At 42.3% G+C, this 20,001-nt stretch overlaps 1 protein-coding gene across 3 annotated transcripts in view; it reads right to left on the bottom strand.

Moving 5' to 3' along the window:
- The window catches only part of MCC (MCC regulator of WNT signaling pathway), a 201,949-nt gene that overhangs the window by 16,944 nt on the left and 165,004 nt on the right, over positions 1 to 20,001 (bottom strand). For all 3 annotated transcript variants that reach the window (XM_081213590.1, XM_081213591.1, XM_081213592.1), the window contains 6 exons: positions 13,176 to 13,322; positions 12,744 to 12,833; positions 8,281 to 8,429; positions 5,168 to 5,308; positions 3,859 to 3,959; positions 960 to 1,143 (listed from right to left, as the gene is read on the bottom strand). In XM_081213590.1, coding sequence (XP_081069716.1) covers positions 960 to 1,143; positions 3,859 to 3,959; positions 5,168 to 5,308; positions 8,281 to 8,429; positions 12,744 to 12,833; positions 13,176 to 13,322 — 812 coding nt within the window. The remainder of the gene's footprint in view (positions 1 to 959; positions 1,144 to 3,858; positions 3,960 to 5,167; positions 5,309 to 8,280; positions 8,430 to 12,743; positions 12,834 to 13,175; positions 13,323 to 20,001) is intronic.

The raw sequence follows: 20,001 nt of genomic DNA, 5'->3' as shown, positions 1-20,001 counted from the left end.
CAGCACATAATGAAGCGGTGTAGCAAAAGCAGGTATGAGTCTTGTCTGTGCCTGGATGGAGAAACATATTGAGATCCACCAAAGAAAGGCTGAATACAAATGAAATACGCAAATAAAATCATTAACTTTCTATCATGTATGGACACTGGCTTTTTTGGACTTTTTAAAGACCAAAGGCCACAATGCAATAAAAAAATACTTGTGTAAGTCCAAGCAAGTATATACCATTAAGTCACACAGTGAGAGTTCTGCCATTCACTTTTAGAGACAAAATTCAACACTGACAAGCATATTTTGATTGAAAATGAAGAAAGATTGAATAAGTGGCTCTAAAGGCAAATTCAGTATTTGGAATTTCTTATTCTATTCTAAACTCCAAGTAGTTCACATACTGAACTGATGTTTCCTGCAGTTGCAGTCATGGAAGTTGCTGAGTTTTGCTTTTTAAAACAATAAATGCTGATAGAAAAACACTTTTAAAAAAAACCACTCTTTTCTTCTAATATGAAATGAATATATTTATGAAACGAGAACACAACTTGCGGCCACTTCAAAAGTTTGAGGCAAAAACCTACGAAGTCTTTAGATTGGAAACCTTTGCGGCCTTCACAGAATACAGGTACCTGCTTTAGGTTTCAATGAGAAGAGGGAATTGAGGGACAAAGAAAGGGCAGGGAAATCACTGAAGTAAAACAAATGGTATGAGTTTGCTCTTTATGAAAGAGATCAGAATCACCCACACGCAACAAATCTACACAAACTTCTTTTTTGCACAGAGCCTGTCGAAAATCTTGGGAGAGTTCAGTCACCGAGGCACTGAAGTGATTTGTAACGAACACCAGTATAACCCAGCATGCTGATTTGAGGATAGATAGATAAGATAAATGAAACACAACATAATCTACTTCATTCTGAACGCTAAGGCCTGGGGATTAACAGACCCAATGAGCTATGCTTACCTGGTGTGGCTATTGGATGACAGGCTCTCCCAGGGCTGCACGCTGCAGCCGGTGACTGCAAACGCTCCACCGCAGCTACCGTCCAATTTCATCAGCAGGGCTTTGGCTGCGTTCTCAGCTGTCTTCCTGCAGTCATGAGCTCTTTTAAGCATCTGAGTGATGTTTTCATCACCTGTTTGGTCCCCTGTTTGCCAAGCAAATGATCAGAGCTATGCAGATAATAAGCATTAATATGAGTAGATGGGCTCTTAAGATGACATCTTGCGCTTCCAACTAGGAAGTTAAATGTCTGATAAAATACACCAGGATTATAGTGGGCCCACAGGCCACGATCCAAATGCAGAGCATGGTTTCTGACTCTCCTCTTAGAATCATAGAATCATAGAGCTGGAAAAGACCACAAGGGCCATCGAGTCCAACCCCCTGCCAAGCAGGAAACAGAAAGCAGACTCTGAGGCTGCTTGACAACTCTCAAAGCTGAGGGAAATGAAGCAGGTGAGGTCTGAGTTTTGGAAATCTACATAGAACTGCATTTACGTGCCTAAGGATCACCACTGCCATAGATGAGATCTCTTAGCAGATGCTCTCTTTTGTTATATCGTTCTCCCCTTGTATCACGTGAAGCAAAGCAACGGCAGTTGGTTCTTCCAAACTTATCCACCCATACAACTGTTTCGGCGACTGAAAATCACCACCCCTTTTTGCACCTCAGCTGGGAACCACTGTGTTTAATCATTTTTGTTTGTGTTTTATTCTCTGCGTTTGTTTTGTTTGTGTGTGGAACGTTCAATGGAGTCGTTGCTGGTGCATTTTAAAATTAAAATAAACACTTTTTGTTGTTGTAATGAAGTACCTAAGCAGGACTTATGGAATAATGGAATAATGGAATAATGACAGTCTCTATTTCAAAGTGTGAGAAAAATATGTATTAGCATATTTCATCACCTTTATAAATGTTAATTACATCTCTCCTATGTTACCAGGATACAGGGAAAACAAATAGCCATTATGCATTTCCATGTGATCCACATATGCATACTGCTAATACAAGAGGCATAAACACACACTGCCTCCTGCAAACTCATCTCTACAAGCTCACACAATTACTTGCTATGCCTTTCTCTGGGTGGCATCTCTTTAATTTGAGATGATTGTGAAAAGCTTCTTGTTCAGTCATGTCCTTCCAGTGAATTACTTATAAAACTCATGTTAGTTTTTATTTAGGCTGATGACTGACATTTTATTGCTGCTTGTGTCTTTTATCATTTAAATTATTTTTAAATAGCTCTTTAAAAATTGCATTGAAATTTCTATCTGCGCTTAATTTTGGGCTCTAATAATAGAAACACAGCATTAAAATTCCACAGATAAATGTGTTGCCTCATAAAGAAAAAAACAAAACAAAACATGCCCAATCCACAGGACTCAAAACAAAATGCCACCACATCTGTGGATCATTGACTCTAGTTTGCTGAAACTCATCCATCACTGAAGCCAGCTGGTCATTTTGTCCTTAGGAGTTTTCACATTATATTTCAATGGCTCTTGAGAAGCTGGTGATATAAATTAGATTTTAAAACAAGCAGTTTCCATGTCACAGTAGAGCATGGGAAACAATTTTTCCTGGGCCCAAAGGTTTCCCCCATGCCCTACAACTCTGTATTATAAACCTTGAATTGCCATTTTGGTGAGTTGAAAATGTGTGAAATCACACATTTTTCTCAACTTCTCTACAATAACAAATAATTGCAATCTTGATGTAATTTTCCTAAATGAACTAGGGGTGTGTCTAGAAAGTGGCTAACTCACTATTAGACCATGCTGTCCCTAAAGTACTGGTTGTGGTTCGTGGCACTAAAACCTGACCCAAAATGCTGAGGTATAGACAGGGTGAAAATTCACAGCAAAAGAATAATGGCAGGTCTAGGGTGAGCTCTTTTGAGATATCTTCATCATCATCTTATTTGTATGCTACCTTTCCACAAAATGGGTCCCAAAGTGCCTCACAACATATCAAATAAATAACACTGGTCAACAACGAATTTGTTGTCTGCGTTTTGTTGTCTGTGGTGAAGCAACATGCAATTTACGTGTATATCCTTTATCAATGCCCACCATTCAGTTTACAGTAATCAATGTTTCTATCAGGTAATCAATATATGTTGTTGGAAAAACATTTTTTTCTCTTAAAAACATATTTAGGATGATATGTGTTGACAAAAATCAGCTGATAATGCCACAAAAATGTAATCGATTTTGTCACAAGATCTGATTTTTTTCAAATCAACATAGCACAAAAACCTGACCTGATGGAGAGAAACGGATACCATTTCCTGATTCAGCAGTGCAAAAATACCCTAAAGCAGTTGTAGAAATCTAGACAACATTCAAAAAGTAAAAAATTGTTGCCCAGTGGAACAATTGATAAAACAGGAGAAACTATTATATCTTGGCTGTGAGTCCTGGAAGTGTTAAAAACCAACTTCTTCTCTCATACATGTGTCCAGCCATCTAGCCACTAAAAATTATGCAGTTCACTTGAATATTGGGTTGGAAACATGTGATACAAATTAAATAGCACTTATTCAGGAATTGACTATACAAAGTATGTGGCCTCCTTCGTTCAGCCTTTGATGTTCCCTTTTGGTGGGTTTGGAACCAAGAGCTTCAATCACTAACGTTCCTCAATTTCCTATACTAGACACTATGGCTATTCTCATTTGATTGCAGTTTAGCTTGGGTTAAAAATGTGATTGAAAGAAAACATACTTGATTAATTGGGGGGCAGAGGTGGGAGGGGGTTACCTGAACTGTCACAAGATGACTGGGTGTTGCAACCCACCCTTTGAGGGCGAAGTACAGAATGGATTATGGAGAAAGTAACTTATTGAGTTCTTACCAACAGACCCGACACCTGCAGCTCTGAATTGCCCAAGAATGAGGGACTGTTCACTTTCTGCCAATGCCAACAGCAGCTCATAGGCTTCAATGCACTGTTCACTGGAAACAACAAAAACAATTCACTATTTGTAACTTACGAGACAGGAAAAAGGCAATATAGGTGACAGCAGGACAGAAGTGATGTCTGAAATGATGTCATTTCCTCTCTGTCTGTTAGCTGGGAAACTAGAACTTTCTTGCAGCTTAGGCTTGGTGATCCTAGCCAATCCCTACCTCATGATGCTGTAAAGGGCCCTGTGATCTTTGGATGAAGTACAGTACAGTGGCACCTCGGGTTACATATGCTTCAGGTTACATACTTAAGTACTTAATTCGTTCCGGAGGTCGGTACTTAACCTGAAACTGTTCTTAACCTGAAGCACCACTTTAGCTAATGGGGCCTCCTGCTGCCGCCGCGCCACCAAAGTACAATTTCTGTTCTCATCCTGAAGCAAAGTTCTTAACCTGAAGCACAATTTCTGGGTTAGCGGAGCCTGTAACCTGAAGCGTATGTAACCTGAGGTACCACTGTACTCTTAAGCCAACATTTAGGCACTTTGCTAAGTGCCATGAATGAGAATAACCTGTAAGGCAGTTAATGTACAGATGTGAACTGAATAATTATTAAATACTTGCACATTCCATCTAAACCACTGAGTCTCTTGGGCTCACAGGTCAGAAGGTTGGGCAGTTCGGGTCCGTGCAACAGGGTGAACTCCCGTTGCTCTGTCCCAGCTCCTGCCAACCTAGCAGTTCGAAAGCATACCAGCACAAGTAGATAAATGGGTACCGCTGTGGCAGGAAGGTAAACAGCATTTCTGTGTGCTCTGGCTTCTGTCACTGTATCCCGTTATGCCAGATGCGGTTTAGTCATGGTGGCCACATGATCCAGAAAGCTGTCTGGGGACAAACACTGGTTCCCTTGGCTTGAAAAGCACCACACCCCATTGTCTCCTTTGACTGGACTTAACGGTCCAGGGGTCCTTTACCTAGTATCAAGCCAAATTGGCAACTCTTCATTTTCTCTGAGGCAGTCCCCAGAGAGCATGAAATGGACACTATCTTCCTACACGCTATCCCTGCCAACTCACACTGAGTGGAGTCCTAACAAGTAATGGTGCAAGGTAAGGAAGTGAGTAGAATTAAGGCGGGGGTGGAACAGTACATTATGTGTACTTACATACCTTCAAGTCTCTTCCAGGAAACAAGCATTACACAAAAATGTCCTACCTCATTTATTTTGTCTCTTGCATTCTCTGTGCACGTACCTGTATTGCAAGGCGAGCTTCAGGGCTGTGGAGTTCGACTCATATTTTCCAACCAGCATGCTCATCCTCTCCGCATTACTCTTGCACTCTTCCAGAGTTATTGTCAATAAATCATTCTGAGATTTTAAATGCTCAATGCGGCTGCGGAGAAGAAAACCATCTATAAACTTTCACAGAGCACCTACTCAGCCCTACCTGCCTTGAACATTCTCCAAATGGCTCCATCTCAAAATGTGAAAAGTAATCTGGCCTTAATCATTTTCATCCATTACTGGAAAAGGCAGGGAAGGAATAAATAATGCAAACTGCATGAACAAGTCTTACGGAGAAAACCCTTTCACCAATAAAGCCCAATGAAAATGTGGGTGGCTTTATTATTATTTTTTAAGAAATGATATGGAGCTGCTTATATAGACACATTTCATTGGTGTACATTTTTCCTTACCAATGCCCACCTCACCCTTCTGTTCTCAACCTTGTGGTTTCTTTTGCTTTAAAGGAGTTCTGCAGCTAACTGGCACAGGAAGAACATCACATAAAAAACAAAAACTAGGGTTGCCATATGTCCAGGCAGAAATCGGCAAAATGTCAAAAACCTCTCTTTTGAGATTTTGCGAAAAAAGCAGCTCAACAACTCTTGTGTCCTTACAGCTTTGTGAGTAGCTCCCTGTACTGCATTGTCACAAACTGCTTTTAAAACTGTCCTGAGTTTTCAGAACCATATTGGGAAAGTTTATACGATGCAAGTTTTCAAGAGCCAAGGAGGCTGCTGCTATAAGAGGTTAAGTCAAAAGCCCTATTGAGGTCATGGAAGCAGTTATCTGTGCAACTCCCTACATCAGTGATACAATTCACTATATCAGTGGTGGGGAACCTCTGGCCCACGAGCCTCGTTAAAGCCCACCAGGCCTCCCTATTTGGCCTATGAACATATTTTGCCTTATGCTTAGGAATGGGAGTGGAATTCATGGAAGACTGGCTCAAAAGTGGATTCATTTGATTCAATCAGGATCATTGGGCGATGCCAGAATTTATGGCGCTGTGGTGTAAACCACTGAGCCTAGGGCTTGCCGACTGGAAGGTCGGCAGTTCAAATCCCGGCGATGGGGTGAGCTCCCGCTGTTCGGTCCCAGCTCCTGCCCACCTAGCAGTTCAAAAACACTTCAAGTGCAAGTAGATAAATAGGTACCGCTCCGGTGGGAAGGTAAACAGAGTTTCCGTGTGCTGCTCTGGTTTCGCCAGAAGCGGCTTAGTCATGCTGGCCACATGACCCAGAAAAACTGTCTGTGGACAAACGTCGGCTCCCTCAGCCAGTAAAGCGAGATGAGCACTGCAACCCCAGAGTCGTCTGTGACTGGAGTTAACTGTCAAGGGGTCCTTTACCTTTAAGGAGGACACCCACCTGTCACCATCTTCTGTCTGGTTCTGACGAGCAGATTTGGAATGAAATGTCTCAACAACTTTTGACCCCAAGTGCTCAAAAAAACCTGTCAAAATCTTCAGTCATTTGTGTATCTTAGGTAGGCTGACTAGGTTGGAGTTGGCACACCGACGATAGCCAGGAAACTCCACTATATTTAAATAAAACACTGGTTCACAACATGAACTTCACACCGATCCAAATTGTGAACTTGAATAAACGGAACTATATCATCGACTGAGGCGTGAGGGCAGTTATGCAGTATAAATAGCCTATGGGAAATTTCCAGTTGTTCCTAAACAGGCCCTACAGGTGCACGCTCTCAGGGGAAAATGCCGGAAACTGAGAGGCTTCCAGAACTGAGCTGCCTGCAATGCGATTGCTCAGTTCGCAGAAGCCATGCCTATCTCTCAGTTGGATTGCAAATGCACCCCAACGTCTTCCAAGTGACCTCAGCGAGCATTTCAATTTCAAATATTCTGATATTTTCTACTTTTAGTTAAGTATTTTTATTCATTTACTTGATTTGGAGGCAGGGAGCCACTCCCCTGCCCCCTGGCTACACCCACATTCAAGATCCTGATTAGATCATGGGTCCCCTTTCAGAACTCACATCCCTATGGATCCCTTTATGAGGAGTCGGAGGGCTGCCTCTGTCTGGGATGCTAGCAATGTTTTTTCTTTCCTTTGGGAAAGCTCAGTCATCCAGCTGCCAACAGCTGGGAGAAGTGAGCACCCAGGGTTTACTGCTGCTGTACATTTGGAATAGAGTGGAGCAAATCTCCCTGGGAGCAATGGGAGTCAATGACACTCTGTCAGTTTCAGAGGGAACTGTACAAAAACAGAAAACAACAACACCATCGCTGCTTCGCTTTGAAACAGGTGTGAGGCTTCCTGCCAAAGGTAGGGTTTGCACGCAAAGCCTATCTCCTTTGCCTGTGCTGTTTCAAAGGAGGTGGATGTGGAAATGATACAGTTTGGGTATTACTTCTGAATATTTAGGTACAATACATTGCTTTGACTGTCAACAAGTACAACAATGCCAACAGCACCTACTCATCTCCACTAAAATTATCACACTGATCTATGCAAATCAACTTGAAAACTGTATTTTGGGTTCCTCTGGAGGCAGCACCAGCTGTTGCTAAGACCTGCAGAATAATATGCAAATCCTAACAAATCACTTTATGGCCTAATGCTGATGACTAAATTATCTTGTTGAAAGAAAGCTATTAATTCAGATTAAGCCCTCCTTTTCATCACCATATTTTCCCACATTTATATGCAGATGGCATAAGCATAATTCACACAAATCAAAATGATGGGGGTAACAAATCAAGTTAATCAACTGAAAGTAAGAGCTGATTACCATTATATGATTTTCAGATGCTGAATTTCCCCCTGCAAGTCAGCGCGATGCCTACATACATATGCAAAATATTTTCTATGAATATGTAATACACAGAAACTGGCTACTGAAAAGAGTCGTGCTCTGAAAGGCAGGTTCCAAAGTGTTGCTGTATAGTTGCCCTGGTAAGCTAATCTTATCTGATACTTTATTCACATTGGTCACTAGTGTTCCTATGCAGGCAAGACTCCATGACCCAGCTGAATTTCCCAATTTCTGGAATAAAATTAAAGGGGAAATCCACTCTAAGCAAAACAGAACTCTGTATATATATGTAAACTTTACCTGTTTAACCGCTCAGTTTCCACTTCAAATTCTCGGATTTTGCTTTCAGAGATAGCAGATCCATGCGAGTAGAGGGTCTGGAAAATTTCTTGGATGTTGGAACAGTCTTGAAGAGAGTGGGCTAAGTGTTCTGCTACACTACTAGAAACCTGCAATGAAATGGGGTATTTATGGAAAACAGTTAGCGAACTCTATGCATGTTGTATTTCACAGATTTATCACCTTTAAAAAGTAGTTGTAAAAGTAATAAACAGGAAAAAACCAAACACACTGGATGAAGGGTGGCATATAAATTTAATAAATAAATGACACTAAGCCATAAACCTTGGTTTACTAAACCATATACTGTAATATGCCAGTTGTGTACTAGTGTCCGCAGCCCAACCATGCCTGCATCACTCCTCAATTGGCATGTGGCTAAAGCAAAGTCCTTTACAGCATCCCAGAGCCATCAAATGGGAATCTTTTGTCATATTAAACTATCCACAAAGCAATATGGACGCTGGGTACTGTAACAAATGAAGCAGTCCAGAAAAGGGGCACTTCGAGCCTTCTTTAATATCCATGTGGGACTGACTTTTTCTAGTAATTAAAATATTTGTGGGTTTTATTTCTTTAAAAGTCACAGCAAAGGAGGTAACAAACAATGCGAGTGGAAGTGTGGTTTTGCCACAGACATTAAGGCTTCACTCTTAAGCCTGGGAATCACTGCTTGGGATCGGGATGCAAATTCTGTAACGAAGGAGACAAGGGCGACAAGGGAAAGAGCTAATCACAAGAGAACAGGAAAGGGTATAAGGGGGTCACCTGATTCTCATTAATTAATAATTTTCAGCAATAGACTGCTCTTCATTAGGAAAATCACGAAGTGTTTTACATTACATTCCTATTCTAGAACAGCAAATATTATATGGAGTGTTCAACATGCATCAGGAGGCCTCAGAAAGGGTGAACACTGAGTGCTATTCAACTAAGTCATTCCTAGAGTAGATCCATTGAGATTTATAGATGTAAAGAACTTGAGGCCACTTGAGTAACTTGACTCTACTTGATTTTCATGGGTCAACTAAGCATGACCAGGAATAGATATCACCCATTATATCCACCAGGTACTTAAAAAGAAATGGGGCACCTGCTCATTTGCAAGAGAGTAAGTATTAAATTTCTCATTTAAATTGTGTCACGAAAGTTCAGATTGAAGAACCTAAAAGCTCTTAGAAGTTCTTCCCTAACCAATCTCTCCTGATATGAACAATAGATTTGGGGAGGGGACTGTCCAAATGTATTGCTGTCCACACTTGTGTCAGATCACAGTGAACTGTTTACTTTGCCTTCGGATTTTCCCTCTGCTATTATGTGGTCCACATCTGCACAGGTGTCAGTTAACTGCTGTTATTCTCCGCCACATCTACAGTGGTACCTCAGGTTAAGAACTTAATTCATTTTGGAGGTCCGTTCTTAACCTGAAACTGTTCTTAACCTGAGGTACCACTTTAGCTAATGGGGCCTCCTGCTGCCGCTGCCACCGCCAAACAATTTCTGTTCTCATCCTGAAGCAAAGTTCTTAACCCAAGGTACTATTTTTGGGTTAGCGGAGTCTGTAACCTGAAGCGTCTGTAACCTGAAGCGTCTGTAACCCGAGGTACCACTGTATAGCCTTCTGAAGTTGCTTTGCAGAACCGTGTGAAATGATGAACCACCATTCATGAATTGCTACTTTCAAGGAACCTTTTTGAGTTTTTGCATCAGTGTAATAAGGAAGTTGCAGCAGAAAAAATAGATTGCTTTCCTGTCTGTGACTCTGAGGTAAGAATTACAGAGAAAGAAGAATGAAGAAAAGGTGTGGCTATGAACTTTCTTAGCTGCTAATGGTCATCAGCTTGATCAAACTGAAAAACCAAACTACTAACAGGAATCACTCTAGTAATAGTAAGTCAAGAGGGTTCCAATTTCCTCTATATTTATTTGAATGCTTATGCTTTGCTTTTCTGTAAAATAAAATCAGACCTGAGGTGGCTTACAAAGCACAACAAAATGAAAAATAATCCTGACATTAAAACAGAATCAACAACCAGGTGAATTATAAAATAATTAGTCTTTGGATACCAAGTAAAGCTTTGCTAGATACAATCTTCTTTCTAGTACGATCCTCTTTCTAGTGCACTTCCGTATAATAATGTTGTCCAAGCATCAAACAAAACCCCTAAGATGAGGACTAGGGATTTTGCTGCTTCATAAACAAATAATAGACAGTTGGAACAATAATGCAGTTATGAATGTTTTACACTGAAGTACTCTGCAAGAGATCAGAATTATTCTCTGGCATCAAGCTTAGGTTGTAAATCATCTTAATTTTCAGTTATTGCATGATATCCTTCTGATGTGGGTAGAATTATTTATGTGAGTGGGATTTTATCTTTATCCATAGGGTTGCTGTTGGGTTGTATTAGAACTGCAAAAATACAGCTCCCTCCCCACAAATTCATGCTGAGTCTCCTTAATAATATAATCTCCAGCTGTAAAAGCTGGTCATGGACTTCTGCCACAGAAACCAAATGCATGGCTTTGCATATTCCATGCACATGGTACAATAACAAGACACCCTTATGCTGCAACATGAAAATAAGTTCTGCTCTCTTTCCTCTCGAAAACAGAATTGTATCATGTGAATATAGGTATGCTTTCTTAATCTGCATAATTTAAAACCACTGTTAAAGAACAGGAAGAAGAATACAGTTGTGCCTTGGCTGCCGAACGCCTTGGAACTCGTACATTTCGGCTCCCAAACGACCAAAAACCGGAAGTGAGTGTTTTGGTTTTTGAACGATTTTTGGAAGCCAAATGTCCGATGGAGCTTCTGATTGGCTGCAGGAGCTTCCTGCAGCCAATCAGAAGCCGTGCTTTGGTTTTTGAACGTTTTGGAAGTCCAATGGACTTCCGGAACGAATTCTGTTCGACTTCCAGGGTACGACTGTACCCGAATAAACCGACAGTTTTCACAATGGAGGGGTGCAAGAAGTGGGGTTCCCCAAGGACCAGTATTGGGAACTGGGCCTTCTAACTTGTTCACAAATGACCTGCTGCTGGCGGCGGGGTGAAGTTTCCAAGTTTGCCAACGGCACGCAATTGCTCAGGATGATTAAAACAAAATTGATTGTTAGGAGCTCCAAAGGTATCTCAGTAAACTGGGTGAATGGGCATTTAAAAAAGCAAATGCAATTCAATGTAAGCAAGGGTAAAGCAAAGCAGATTGGGGCAAAAAAAGAAAAGAAAAAGAAGAGGTTCTGAAATGGGACTGACTGATGAGGAAAGATCTTGGGGACAAGGCAGACAGGTGAATGAAAATGTCAAGCCAGTATGCAGAAGCTGTGAAAAACACAAATTCCGTTTTGGAGATCATTAGGAAAAGGGCCAGAAATAAAACTTCTGATATAATAATGCCACTATACAAGTTGATGGTGCAAATGCCCTTGGAATACTGTGTACACTTGGTTGTGACACCTTAAAAGGATATTGTAGAGCTTGAAAAGGTGCATCCAAACACCCCTATAAGAGTTGTTTTCTTTCTCTGTTATCATACTAGAACCCAGGATCATTCAGTAAGGCTGAATGTTGGACGTTTCAGGACAGACTTCATACAGCACCTAAAACTATGGAATTTGCCAACACAAGAGATGTAGCCACCAACTTGGATGGTTTTCAAAGGGGTCTAGACAAATTCATGACGATAAGGCTCTCAGTGGCTATAGTCACAATCACGATGTACAGTGGTACCTCGGGTTACATACGCTTCAGGTTACAGACTCCACTAACCCAGAAGTAGTACCTCGGGTTAAGAACTTTGCTTCAGGATGAGAATAGAAATTGCGCAGTGGTGGCGCGGCAGCAGCAGGAGGCCCCATTAGCTAAAGTGGTGCTTCAGGTTAAGAACAGTTTCAGGTTAAGAACGGACCTCTGGAACGAATTAAGTACATAACCAGAGGTACCACTGTATTACCTCCAGAATACTAGTTGCTTGTGAGCACAAGTAGACAGTGCACTGTTGCAATCATGTCCTACTTGCAGGTTGGTCATTGTGAGTGCATTATCCTGAAGTATACGGGCCTTTGGTCTAATGCTAATGGGCACTTCTTGTTCAGATTTTCTTTATAAGATTACTTATATATCACCATCTCATGTAAGGCTATGTACAATATATACAAATCCTTATGGAAGGATTATATGTTTGTAGCATTTATGTTTTTTTCTGGGGATACTCAGTACCAGCAAACCGCCCCCCTCCCAGATATTAAAAGTGTGGCACTTATTGTAACAACTTCATGGTCAGTACAGGGACCGTTTTTCCCCTTAAAAGAAGATTATTTTAAATATATATTAATTCAATTTTTATACCACCCTTCATCCAAAGGTCACAAGGCAGTTCATGACATGAGCATAAATCCTATGTGATCATTAGCACTCACCCCTATGCTGCTGATTTCAGATCCCAGGACAGGACGGTCAGATGTTGAAGATTCCGATCTCGTCTTTGAGAGCTTTACTCGTTCAGCTATCTAGAAACGGGGGGAAAAAACCCCACCGCAAATATTAGGTGTCGTATGTAGCTTTTGCATAGCTATGCAAATCCCTCCCCCTTCTTCATACATCCAGAAATTGTATGTTAAGTTGATTAATGTAAACTGGCATGTGTGTTGTGACTAACAGAGGCTTAAAATCCTTAGCACTTATCTCTCCCTGCAGCTCGAGTTTTCAGACTCACTTAGGATCCTTGTAAATTCCCCGGGCGCTCTGGCTCATGCCTACCAGTTAATTGCATGCCTGCACAGCAGCTGCGCACAGCAAAGGCTGCGTCTCCCAGATAATGAGAGGCACTGTGGCAATGTACAAGGACTCACCTTGGCAATGGGGATGTCATTACTGCTGCTGCTGGTGCTCAGTTCTCCAGTGCTAGGGTTAATGGGACGGTTGGCAGGAGTAAGACGGCCGGGACTTGATGGGCCAGTTGCCTGGACACTTTGTAAACGCGTCTGCAGTTCTCGAACCTGGAAGAACACACAATATTAAGACAAAGTCATTTGTTTTCCTTTGCATTGGTCTGATGAGCAGTACTGGCTGCAGCAGCCAAATTCTGCTTTAGCCTGGGGTTATTGATTTATTTGTTAAAGGAAGAAAAGCTTGAAAAAGTTCTGAAGCAAAAGCTTTTCCATTGTGTCAGGGAACTGCCATCAGCTCAGAGGTGAGAGGTGGAAGGGCAGTTGTGTTACAGGGAGCCTCTGAAGATCTTGCAAAGCAGTTCTTCCTCTGGTGGGGAGGGAGGCCCCGCCTCCAGTGGGGAAGGGGCGCAGGGATCAGAAGATGCTAGGGAGAGCCTCAACACCGAGCCTGAGCAAAGGGGAGGGGAGGCAAGTCCCCCTTTGCCAGCGCCCACGTTGCACAGTAGGTAGGTTTGCGCGCAGAGAGAGGAGAAGGATGGGGGTCACATGACTGTTATGCTGGGGAAGGTATAAGGACCGCCCACTCCCAGATTCTGCTAGTGACTGAGCAGACATGGACTTGAAACGCTCTGCACTGTAAGATAGTTTGTACAGATAATAAAGTCTGGAAAAGACGGGTTGGAGTCTTGCCTGTTTGCTCTCGAGCAACCACACCACCACCTGACACATTGGTTCTTCGGCTGCTACAAAGCAGTTTCTAGTACTACCAAGTTTTATGAAGCATGGACATATTTACTGAGAGTAATCTGTCTTTCTGGCCATATGAACACCTTTAGTTAGAGGTCAGATTCAATGAACACCACTGGAAGAAACGCAAACAACACATGCAGGGGGGGGGAAGCGGTGGATCTTGTTCACTTCTTATATGCTACGGAGCAAGATGAATAGTTAACTCTTGATGAAAGTTGCAGTGGTGAAAGGGGAGGAATAATTGTACTGGATCCCACAACTGTTATGTCCCCAGACTTCAGATGAGTAAAATGACATGGACTTAGGCACATATTATGTATAAGCAAATATACAGGTATGTGCCACAAGAATTAGCCTTATTTAGATATACATAAAAGCTGCGGATGTATGAATTCTTTTATATGAATTTATTTCAGCTGAAGATTCCTTCCAGACCACAAACCATTTCAGAATATTCCTCCCATCCACATTGCATCATTGCAAAAGCAACTTGGCAGAAAGACATGGTTAGGTAGGGGAGACTAATGAACCACATAGAATCCATAGGTGTGCCTCTGGGATTATGGCCAGAGTTCTCAGAAATTGATTTATGCATTCAATTTAGCAAAATGAATGCTAAACGCAAGGAGGAGGAAGAAGAGGAGGAGTTTGGACTTGATATCCCACCTTTCACTCCCCTGAAGGAGTCTCAAAGCGGCTAACGATCTCCTTTCCCTTCCTCCTCCACAACACTCTGTGAGGTGAGTGAGGCTGAGCCCAAGCAGCTGCATGTGGAGGAGCGGGGAAGCGAACCCGGTTCACCAGATTACGAGTTCCACCACTCTTAACCACTACACCACGCTGGCTCTCTAGCACTATCAGCTTCACTAGGATTAACAGGTGGCAGTTAAGAAGTTTCAGTTCTCACATAATGTGCACTTCTAGCTTAGAGTTCACTCTGTTTCCCATTTCCAAAATGGTTCCACGTGTGTCAAACTAGCTGCTAAATCAATCTCGGTGCTTGAAAACTCCAATGCACACTACAGAGAGCCTTCAAACCAGTAAAATGCTCACATGCACACAATGTTCTGCCCCAATGCAGGAAGACATTACAAATGAACCACACAGTTCCACATTTGAATGTGTTACATCCATGATCATCTGACCCCAAAACAATAATTTACTTCCAGAACAGATCAAATGATTGGGACGATAATGAGCTTAAAGAAACACAGTGCAGCCCAGTTCGCTCATCCTCTTCTCTTGCCGCGCGCGAGAGAAGGAGGTGCCTGCAAAGAAAATCAGGGCATCATACAGATGAGAGACTTTTCCCCAGAATGTGACAAGCAAATGGATCCTCACTTTAATGGTGAGAGATAACTCACTACTCTGGTCAACTGGGGGGAGGAATAATTCTGAGTCAAGAAAAGTCTGACTGGAGGAGCCATTGTCAGTATGCAGGGCTGGTGGGAAGGAGAAGAGAAACTGATTTCAGGAGCTACTGATGAGGTGCCATGCTACCATCCTCCTGGCAGCAGGTAGTGTTGCACTAGGGTAGAGCAGAGGCAAGGATGGGGAGGGAGCAGCAGCGTGGTGCCACCCCACTGTGCCAGTCGCTGTTGGGTATTCATTCACAAAAGAGTTAACAAAATCTAAGATTAAAGTAACTTATTAAAAAAGCAAACACACTGTGCTTTATTTCATCATATTGAAGTACAAACATACATAGGCAGGCAACCCATTTCCAGAAATGCCTACACAACAAAGCTCAAAACAATAATAAATCTAACCAATTTAGTGCAAACGCCGATAAGTAAATTGGAAGGTTCTTCTCAGCTACTAGGATAAATTGGCACCCCAAATTTCCATCTGTGAGCTGATTCAGACTATTTTCCCCAGCTTCATAAACCATGATTTATCCATCTGGAGGCAAGCGTCAGGATCGAATGTTCCTCCCCACCCCTCATAATATGCCCTTGCCTTATAATCCTGGTTTATTCACCACAATTAAACCAGTATCCTGGTTCAGATAGAACAGGGAATTGTGGCTTAACACATGCCAGGAATTGAGCACCGAAGCTGGCGCATGAAGTGAGGAGGAGTAAGGTGAAAGAGGAGCAAGCACGATGCTGGTCCCTGAATTTATGGTTTAAGACGTAGGGAAAGATAATTTGAACTGGCTCAATGAATCTGTGTTACAGGATACTGAGCTAATGGTCTGCATGTAATAAAGCAGTTTGAAATAATTATTTGTAGAGAAACATCCTAGGATGACCTCATTGCATTAAAAACCCAAAGCGATTGAAGTGTAAATAATTTATTTATACTTCAGAAGCTATAGTTGAAATGCAGCACTGCAGAGCAGATAAATGCTAGAAACACAGCAAATTAGAAAAGGGTACCCAACAAATCAGTGAAGTAACTCAATACCCCCAAAGTTGCTGAACAACTGCATTGCTTTTATTATATGCAATTAAAAACAACAAAAAGGTATTAAAATAAAGCAGACATGATCTCAAAATGGCTTTAGGACTAGAAAAGGAAGGGGGGGGGGAGCTTGCAAATGACATTTTTTGATGCAAGATTATAAGCTTTGCCTCGGACAAATACTTAAAGAAACAAATGGCCTTCTTCAGCACAGCAACTTGGGCCACAAGGGAAATCAAGAGCTCATTTTTCCTGCACCACTAGCATAGAAAATAAAAGAAGAAGAAAGGAAATAAACATGCAGTCTGAAGGGGAAATTTCCTTGAAAGTCAAACTGTTTATTGAAACACATAAATATCCCTTCCGATTATAGCTGTGGACAGAATAAAGAAGTGCAGTGAGCTATAGTCCCTAAACCCAGAGGAACTTAAGTAAAAATGAGTTGCTACATATATACATAAGTTGGCAGCTCATGAAGGACAGGATACTTAGAAGCTCTACTCCGAAAAGATAATACTAATATTTGAGCTATGTGTTACACTAAGTACCCATATTTTAAAAGGATGCTTAGCACTATTCCTTTCTTCCAGCTTCATAGACTCTGACCCAGACTGGGAGAATGATGGGTACAAAGGGGGCTTAACCCAAAATTATTCCTCCTGGTTTCAATTCCCACCCAGAGCTGCTGTTTGCAGTAAAGCAACACCTTCAAGGGAAATAACACATGATTTGCGGCAGGAAAATGTCATGTGAAGGAAACCCCCTCCCCACAGTTCCAATCTGGACCAGACCTTCATGCAGCTGCTTTTTTTCCTGAAAAACCATTACAGTGGTACTTCAGGTTACGAACTTAATTCGTTCCGGAGGTCCGTTCTTAACCCAAAACCGTTCTTAACCTGAGGCGTGCTTTCGCTAATGGGGCTTCCAACTGCCACCGGCACGCAATTTCCATCCTCATCCTGGGTCAAAGTTTGTAACCCGAGGTACTACTTCCAGGTTAGCGGAGTTTGTAACCTGAGGTGTTTGTAACCTGAGGTACCACTGTAGTTGGTGCTAAGCACTTGGATAAAAATTCACTCGTGCTTAGTGTCATGTGCGACTTGTTCACATCACACCAACTGAAATTCCCTCCTCTGCACAACTGTTAAAGATGTTGCAGCCCTCTTCTTTGCTACTGACTATTAGGGGCTCTTTCCGACAGGTGTTTTCCCCCAGTCCTACCTGGAGATTTCACGGCTGGAAAGTGGAAGCCACCCCTGTCAACATGCAAAACTTGTGCTCGGCCAGAGAGTTCTGGTCCTTCGCAAAGCAAGCTTTGGTATGTGTTTTGGGACCAGGATTTCAGAAGAGTCACTTCTGCCTTGTGACTCTGAGGCTCCACCGGAAGCATCAGAAGTATTGCTTCACACTCCACTGGAGTACTGAATGGTTAGTATGCTAGCCTGGGTATTTTCAGGGGTGGCATCCAGGAGTCTTGATTGGCCCCCTTTTGATTTGTGTTTTGGTAAGTTGTCAAAAGGGACACAGGTGGTGCTGTGGGTTAAACCACAGAGCCTAGGACTTGCCGATCAGAAGGTCGGCGGTTCGAATCCCCGCGACGGGGTGAGCTCCCGTTGCTCGGTCCCTGCTCCTGCCAACCTAGCAGTTCGAAAGCACGTCAAAGTGCAAGTAGATAAATAGGTACAGGTCCGGTGGGAAGGTAAATGGGGTTTCCGTGCGCTGCTCTGGTTCGCCAGAAGCGGCTTAGTCATGCTGGCCACATGACCCGGAAGCTGTACGCCAGCTCCCTCGGCCAATAAAGCGAGATGAGCGCACAACCCCAGAGTCGGTCAGGACTGGACCTAATGGTCAGGGGTCCGTATACCTTTATGTTGTCATAAACACAGTTTTGCCAAGCTTCCGGTTTGGTTGAGTTTTTCTCCTTTCTGTTATTTTAACAGGCTGCTGGTCTTAGTATGGTCCATTGGTTTTGATTTCCATATTGATGGTCTATCATTTTAATTAAAGTTAGCAGCATTGGGTACCTTGTGAGGAGCTGAAAGTTGGGATATAAATATTTTAGTAAATGAGTTTAAGATATCTTTAAGTTATGTTTTCTGCAAATAGCACTTCTAGGGAAAAACTGATATTATATAGGGTAATTTCTGGTTAAACCCTTTTCTCATATACGTCATGGCGCGAGTTTGGAGCCTACTTGGTTACTTTTTCTATTAAAAACAAAACAAAAAAAAACAGACAATGCCAAGCATGTTTTTATCAAGAAACACCCAAGTGCTTTTATCGTTTTGTTCTTCTAATAATCAAAACACTAAAGATATTTGCAATTTCCCCTATTTTCAATAATTTATAAATCACTTTCACAGAAAACATAGGAAAATTTCTGTCTCCTTGCTATGAAGGTTTCATAACAGATGTCATCTCCATAATGGAATGAAAGGGAAACTCATTGTAAATCGTGCCAACAATTGCCACTGAATAGCAATATTCTGATATTCATTTGTACATGCGCGCACACATATGGTAATCTGGATATATTTGGGGTGGCCGGAGTGGGGAAGGGAAGCTTGTTAAAATTTCAATGCTAAGTTAAAAGCCACTAACAACTTATCAAGCAGTGACTGCTAGCCATAATTATACACCATAAAACAACATTCATAACGGAAAGAAAAATATATGAGTAATATTCAAACCACACTTAGGGTGGAAAATCTTTTTTCAAGAAAGTTTAAAAACTTTAATCTAAACAAATAATAAAACTACAGTATAGGGTGGGATTCACTTAATGAACCCCACCACTGGAAGCCCCTGCACATGGACTTCCACTTGCAAAACAGGGTTCCCCCAACCCCCCTCCTGTGCCCCAAAATGGGCTCTGCAGGGGTTGTGATACCTCCCAGAATATAGGGGTGAGGAGAGAAGGATCACTCCACCTGGAAACATGCAACCATAGGAACTAGCTTTTAGTCTTTTGGCTGCTCCAATACATTATTTGAAGGGGGCAGGCACTGCCCAAGTCAATGGGGATTGCTATTCAAATGGCGTGCATGTGCCATGTTTTGTGACCAGTTATGCAGGGCAGGGGTTACCTGGGCACCCCCAATATTTTATTCCAATTGGCACCCTTGGCTACAATGCTTGCCCAGGTAGAACATCTTTCTTTCATACATAGCATGATGCTGAATTCCACCCATAGTGCAGGCAGTAAGGTAAAGGACCCCTGGACGGTTAAGTCCAGTCAAAGGTGACTATGGGGTTCTGGCACGCATCTTGCTTTCAGGCCGAGGGAGCAGGCGTTTGTCCACAGACAGCTTTCCAGGCCATGTGGCCAGCATGACTTAACCATGACTTAACTTCCTGCCGGAGTGTTACCTATTTATCTACTTGCACTTGCGTGCTTTCAAACTGCTAGGTTGGCAGGAGCTGGGACAGAGCAACGTGAGTTCATCCCATCACAGGGATTTGAACCACCAACCTTTTGATCGGCGAGCCCAAGAGGCTCAGTGGTTTAGACAACAGCACCACCCGCGTCCCTTACCTTTACCTACTGGGAGTACTGTTGTTCCTCACTGGGGCTGGGAGAGGGAGGAAGAGAGGGAGCTCATGGATCTAAAGCAGCAAATGTCACTGCAGC

The sequence above is a fragment of the Podarcis bocagei genome (assembly GCF_964188305.1).
Source record: "Podarcis bocagei genome assembly, chromosome: 11".
Lineage (NCBI taxonomy): Eukaryota > Metazoa > Chordata > Lepidosauria > Squamata > Lacertidae > Podarcis > Podarcis bocagei.
The sequence above is the reverse complement of the archived record's forward strand: the minus strand, read 5'-3'. Positions and strand labels throughout refer to the sequence as shown.